The sequence below is a fragment of the Pyxicephalus adspersus genome, chromosome 7 (assembly GCF_032062135.1).
Source record: "Pyxicephalus adspersus chromosome 7, UCB_Pads_2.0, whole genome shotgun sequence".
In the NCBI taxonomy this organism is placed as follows: Eukaryota; Metazoa; Chordata; class Amphibia; order Anura; family Pyxicephalidae; genus Pyxicephalus; species Pyxicephalus adspersus.
Genome location: NC_092864.1, coordinates 72,415,521 through 72,422,528, shown reverse-complemented (window position 1 = coordinate 72,422,528; position 7,008 = coordinate 72,415,521). Strand labels below are relative to the sequence as shown.

General features: G+C 37.6%; 1 protein-coding gene across 2 annotated transcripts in view; it reads right to left on the bottom strand.

Moving 5' to 3' along the window:
* EEF2K (eukaryotic elongation factor 2 kinase) overlaps positions 1–6,047 on the bottom strand; it is a 47,429-nt gene extending 41,382 nt beyond the window's left edge. For both annotated transcript variants that reach the window (XM_072418935.1, XM_072418936.1), the window contains exon 1: positions 5,700–6,047. In XM_072418935.1, coding sequence (XP_072275036.1) covers positions 5,700–5,948 — 249 coding nt within the window. In that variant the 5' untranslated portion in view covers positions 5,949–6,047. The remainder of the gene's footprint in view (positions 1–5,699) is intronic.
* Between the last annotated feature and the right edge of the window lie 961 nt (positions 6,048–7,008).

Here is a 7,008-nt window from a genome sequence, read left to right as displayed (position 1 = left end):
ATGCTATATTACTGCTGTCCTAGGCAGTTTGTGTCACCGCCATCCTTCATGGGAAATACATAAGCTGAAATCTCAAAACACCAAAGCTTTTCCAATGGACTTAGAACATCCTTAAATAAGTTTCACTTGCTCTCCATTCACCAAGAATCTTCCTGTGATGGTAACAAGCAATGTGGATGATGGCTGTAAAGAAACTACTAATAGTACTAATAGTAATAATACTAATACTATATAATACTAATAGTAGGTAATTTGGGAAGGCAAAGAGGATTCACACAGTAAAATTTGCTCTTTATTAAGTCAAATGTGTGCCCCGGTTCTATTACCCGTGGCAGATGTTTTTCCAGCTTTTTATTAGACCCCTTTTATTTTTATTTTCATTTCCTGATTTCTTTTCTCCCAATGAATGTTCTATGTCCACAAAAAACCTATATGACCTTGCTGTGAATATAAATCAGCATCTTTAAAGGGATTCCCCTATGGGTTATTACAACATTTGAACACTAATATCTCAAGCTTGTGCAAGCATTACCTGCATTGAGCAAGTCATTAAACTTGTTGAGACTTGCAAAGAGTTTTCTTAGTAAAAGGAGCACAAATACCGATTACGTCCGCAGAAGTTTTAACAATGCATAGCACTTGAAAATTATTATTTAATTGTATTTATAAAGCACCACCATAGTATGCAGAGCTGCAGAATAAATAGAAATTTTACAGATTCAGACCTACATCGTGAAAAGTAAAACTGAGAGCCATTACCACCAACCAGCATTTCCATATGTAATATCCTGATGTGTGAATAGATCACAGATTTTATCAGAAAACTAGACTGAGATACCAGTAAACTTTTTGGCACCCATACAAAAGGAGTTTGATTTTTGTTCAGCGAATCCCTGAGGATTCACTACTTCTGAAGTGATATAGACACTGCAATTGTTCTAGATGGTTGTGGTGAAAGGACAATCTGTAAAGGACATCATGGGGGAAAAAAAGTTTTTCTTGTAACAAAAAAGTTTAGAAATCTGTTAAAAAATGTTGCAGTGTACACAGATTCAACAAACATGATTTTTTTTAAACTCTTTGAACAGCTGAGAACACTTTAACATTGTTTATGTTTTTCTAGCCTAAGTGTTACACAGGTGTACATTACTGTTGTGAACATATGTCCATTAAATGCTGTAACTTACTGCACAGCTTCCCTGGACAAGGGCTCAGTACCATAATACGGTCAGGCTGCCGCTGCTTCTTTATGTATATTGTTTCCACAATTATTTGCCTTGTTGGATACAATTTCTGCTTTATTTGATGCCTGCAGACTGATTATAGCTCTCCAGTTCGGGTTTCAAAAATACTTGCATCAGACTTTCTGATGTGCAATGACTTATTATTTTTAACTTATTAAATTATAATACTGTTGTTGGACTGAATAAATCCATATAGCACAAATTATTTCTATTTAGTGCAATCATTAGGTGAAATAGAACCCTATTCACTAAAGTCAAGGTTACAAAGTAACTTTCATCAATGGGCCTGATTTATTAAAGCTCTTCAATGCTACACTTCCATCAGGGAAGCTGGGTGATCCAGTAAACCTGGAATGAGAGGCATTTCAAGTTTGGACTGGTACCTAGAAAAGCTAAAACCATTATTAGAGTTATTACATTTGAGCAGGATGAGCAGGTTAGGTTTGAGCGCATTCTAGTACATACATTATTAAATTGGAGGGGTTAGAAAAGTGTCAATAGGTCATTAATTACAATTAGTGCGAAGAACTAATCCTAAAAATCTGCTAGAGTGCATTACCTATAATCTACCAGCTTTCACTGCTTAACTGCAAGAGTAAAGAATGAATACAAAGGTCATCAGAGCCAAGAATCTAAAGAAATAACCATTTTGTCACCAATCACAAACTATTCCCAGTGACATGCATGGAGACTACAAGGTGTAACAAATAATTTATAGATTATAAACTATTAAATTGTGAGCACTTGGAGGGATGGGAAGTGACATGACTATTCACTGTGTGCAGCATTACATAATATATATCACTATATCAATATAAAAATATTAATAATAATAACTAAAAATATTCATTTTGATAAAAGTTTAGAAAAATCAAACTTTAAGCCATAGTACTGGCACTTTGATCTTGGGCACCTGGTTCGGAAGATTTAATTTGTTACTAATAAAAAGCTATTTTAATAACAATGCCAACTAAAAATAATGTCACTGCGTAGTGTTATTACAAGTTAAAGGTAAATATGTTTTTGCATATATGGTCAGCATTTAGGTTTTAGACAAAAAGTTAAGGTCTGTTATATTCAGCAAAGATATAAAATTCTACATACGTATTATAATGCAGCAGTGACAGGATTCAGGAACCTTCTTTGTAGTGTGCTTGAAAAAAGGTGGGTGCTATAATCGCCAAATATCCTGCCGGTTATGGAAAAAGTTAAAACTTTTGCGGGTTTAGTTCCACTTTAAATCAGACAGGGCACCTAGACTTAGGCTACATACACAGGAGCAATGGTTCTCGTCAGATAATCGGCTCAGGGCTGATATCAGATAAGAATCTTGCGTGTTGCAGTGCTCGTTGTCCATCGTCCGAATGACCGCCCTGGCGGATCCATGGGCGAGGAACGATCGTAATGGATATGAAGGGGAGAGAGCACAGTGGGGTGCCGATCAATTGTTCTCCCCCTTTCCTCTCCATAGAGCAGAATGGTGCTGTATGTACAGCGGCTTGTTCATGCATCATGCAGTCGTTTGTCGTTGGAAAGGATTTTTCACGAACAACAATTGTTGCACATGTGTACTTAACCTAAATCTGACCTCTGACTATGAAGGGTTTAGAACCAGAAACTCAGTTTAACTCTGTATTTAAAATTTCACTCATTACTATGCTTGACTGTCCAGTTAAAAATCAATTTCCATTTGTGTTGCAGTACATTGTGGGATGATCAATGTATTTACAGTGCAGTTATTTCCAGTGATAGCACTTCATGTAAATAGTTCAAACAACAAGGTGGGAAAACTATGCTCAGCCATATATTGTATTTTGTGATCCAAGCTTTCAAAAGAGGGTTTGTAGGAATGTTCAAGGGGTCTGGCCGGTGAACTTTAACCTATGTACAAGACTTTGAGATGCCGAAAAACAGGTTTCAGCTTGATGTATGTAGACGTTAACCCCTCTTCAACAATCCTAAGGCTACGAACACACGTGCAATGGTTCTCGTCAGATAATCGGCTCAGGGCTGATACCAGACGAGAATCCGGCATGTACAGTACTTTTTATCTGAATGATCGTCCTAGTGGAACCACGGACGACGAATGATCGCAATGCAAGTGAAGGGGGAGAGAGCACAGTGGGGTGCCGCTCCATCGTTCTCCCCTCTTCATAAAGCAGAACGGTGCTGTATGTACAGAGCTCATTCATGCATCGTGCAGTCGCCTGTCGTCGGAAAGTATTGTGAAAGATCCTTTCCAACAACAATTATTGCACGTGTGTATTTAGTACAAGACTTTTTTATCAAGCATAGTTAACTCCTCTGAACCCAGACTAGTTGTCGTGATCAGAATGAATGAATAAATGAACTGATACACATAGATAACATTCACCAATATTGCTGTACAAGTGTTTTATTTACCTAAGTTTTCATTTATGAATAATAATAAGAAAAATAATAGAAAAATAATACCAGCACAAGCAAGGTTAGGCTCCTTTCGCAACTGTGTATTTGGTGAATAAGCATTTTTATGCTTGTTACATGTGCAGCTTAAATGCTAATTCATATTGGCTCAGTCAATATACTGTCAAAAAAATTCATGCATGATATATGATAAGCATAATTAAGAGCAAGCCAATGCAGAGGGGTCGTATGTATCCTAGGTTCACCCCAGCATATGGAAAAGGAAATATTCACCAACATATGAAAACAAATTCATATATACATACACACACACATATATATTCTAAATGAAGATCTGATCTTTGCCAAGAGGTAAGTGTACTATTGCAATGCTGACTAAGAAAACAAAGCCTACAAACTCAATGTTAAAGAACTACGTGCTCACTAAGCAGTTTTAACTAGAATAATAATTTCCAAAGTCAATATATAGAAACCATCTGGTTTGTGTTACTGGCATTTGCACTGATAAAGTATGTTGTGGGAGCAGCTACATCTATTACTGTTTTCAGTGTTTTCAACTATTCTTTTTTAGATAGGAATGAAATGTTTTCCTCTAGACAGTCTGATCCATTTGCATTGATTTTTAATAATGGACAAGACAATAGACAAAGCTTCATTATACAGACATTGTTTTTGTATTGCAAGAGATCACATATGTTAAGGCAGCATGCTGTAAGCAATTAGTACTACATGCAATCAACCAACACAATTGGCATAGAATGACACAGGAAGAGCCCAAAATAGCCTAAACTATGGAGACACTTCGTCATTGTCACCATGCAGAACTTCCACAGATAAAGATTCTTTGCTTCTTTGCTTGGGTACACTTAATTTTCATATAAACAACTTTTGTACAATAACAGCAAAGTATGCTTTTAAATGCACAACATGTTTTACTCTAATAAGCTTGCTTAATAATCCAATAGAATGCATATGATCATTGGGGCTTGATTCCGCTATGGCAGGGGTCGGCAAAGTTTTATGGCCACTAGGCCATTTATGGGGACTGCCCTAATGGCTCCGCCCACTACCAGGAAACGACCCCTGTAGTGAAATTTTTTCATTACTTTTTTCATTATTTTTTCATTACTTGAAAAATTTGAAGGAAACTTTTGTGCTTCTTCCCTTCACGTGACACCACTTTTGTGGCTCTCCTTGTCTGATGGAACATTCTACAATTCCACTACACATTTTGTAGTCAATGAAAAAAAGATGTACACTATGATAGATAATCTAGGCTATCCATGCTCAACCAGGGTCCCACAGAATGGTACGATTCCTCAAGGGTAGGGGTCGGCAAAGTTTTATGGCCACTAGGCCATTTATGGGGTGGCCGGGAGCACACTAGGCCGGACCCACCCTAATGGCTCCGCTCACCACCAGGGAACGCCCCCTGTAGTGAAATCCCTCTCCTCGGTATGCATTGCAGAGGAGAGGGATTTACCTTCAGGGAGCGTTCCCTATTTACTGCGCCGGGGGAAGTATCAACGCTGGCCGCGGTAAATAGGGAAGCAACTGCAAGGGGGCGGCACCGGAGCTCTGGCAGCTACGGTAGTTCCTAACGCCCCCTGGCCGATCCACCAGAGCCACGGGTTGCTGGCCGGCATTAGGCCGGATCGGCCAGGGGGCGTTAGGCCAGAACGAACTACCGGCTAGGCCGTATCTGGCCTAAAGGCCAGAGTTTGCCGACCCCTGTGCTATGGCAACAGGCTGCATTTTTTTTATTGTGTTTAATAATACATGAAATGATAGTATTCTATATAGGTTCCTTAAATTTAAACTAAGACCCCTGTCTGTTGGGTTCTCATATACAGTTTTTTCACTTTAGGGACCAGTATTGTGTTATTTCACTTTACTATAAAATGCACTTCACTATGTAAATGCAAACGGAGGCAGAAATATGTCATGTATTTAGTTTAAACAAATATATAAAAATATATAAAATCTTTAGATGCTACACATAATTCTGTAAACCGAAAAAAAACAAACAACTATATTGTTTCTACAAACCCTGAAATTGAAGGAGTTCCTGGGTGATGAACTGGTTCCATACTGGTTTTCCTTGGACAGACTTCCAAATAGGTGGGTCTTCTTCTTCTTCTTTGCATCAAGGGGTGATGATGAATAATCATCTGTGATGGGGCAGATAAAGTAATTGTCCTCCTCATCGCTGTCACCTTTGCAATCAGAGCAGCGATCTTTTAGAATGTGGGCATTATCCAACCCCTCCATCCGGAAGATGAGGTCTTCGTCTGCCATTCTGAGTGGGAAGTAGGAAATATTCGTTGGATGACTGATCTAGCCAGAGTGCTGTTGTAGAATTGCATTCAGAAAGAGGCCTGCAAGCAAAAACATACAAACAATAATCAATATACCTAAATACAAGCAAGAGACACATTAAATCAACATATAATAAAAAGAATATTACGGTTTTAGAAACCACAGCATGGAAACCAGTATTAAAAGTTTGGGGTTTATGCCAATGAGCATTGTCTTCCTATGTTAAGTTGGCCTTTTAATTATTCATATACAACATATAGAAGCTGGTCTACCATGTCCACCAATTTAAGAAGCTGCCCATCAGATAAGAAGTAATTTTTGAATTCCTTAATCATTACTGCCCATGCATGGTGCTCATTTTCTACTTCTTTTCCTCTCCATATGGACCTTTGGCAGTCCCAGATTCAGAAACATTTCAGAAAATCATGCTTGCAAACCAAACAAGTGTTTAGTTTTTTTGTTTGTTTGTTTTTTTTTTTTTAAAGCATCTGAAAGTCAAAAGTAACTGAATAATTTCCTTGGATGTTTCAAATTTGCTTTGCTTGATTCCTTTCAATTTTACTCCACATGCAGATTTCTCCTGTGTCCAAGCTATGTTTGCCTTGTGTGTTTATGAAACTGAAGTAAAGCTAAAGAATGTTACTTTTTCTTAAAATGTGGCCTGGGGCTTGCTTAAAGCCAATAGAGAAAAGACATATATTACAGAAGTATATAAAGAATGTGTTCAAAAACAGTGTTGGAATTTGTGGGACATATGCACTTTAATATTTTTAGGGGAATCTTTTATTCCTTATGGAATCACAATGGATCATTGATTTTTGTTGTCATGTTTTATGTGTAGTAAGCTGCACTGGTTTTATTCTGCTTATGGGAATATACTGTATATACTAAGTCACTCATTTATTTCTTGTGTATGTCCCTAGTTTTAAAATAATAGCTTCACAAAGAACATGCACCTTACAATGAAAACAGGAACAGCGTTCCATTACAAAATAAACAAAACCCTTAAGAAGCATCATATTGTTTAAAGGGGTTACCA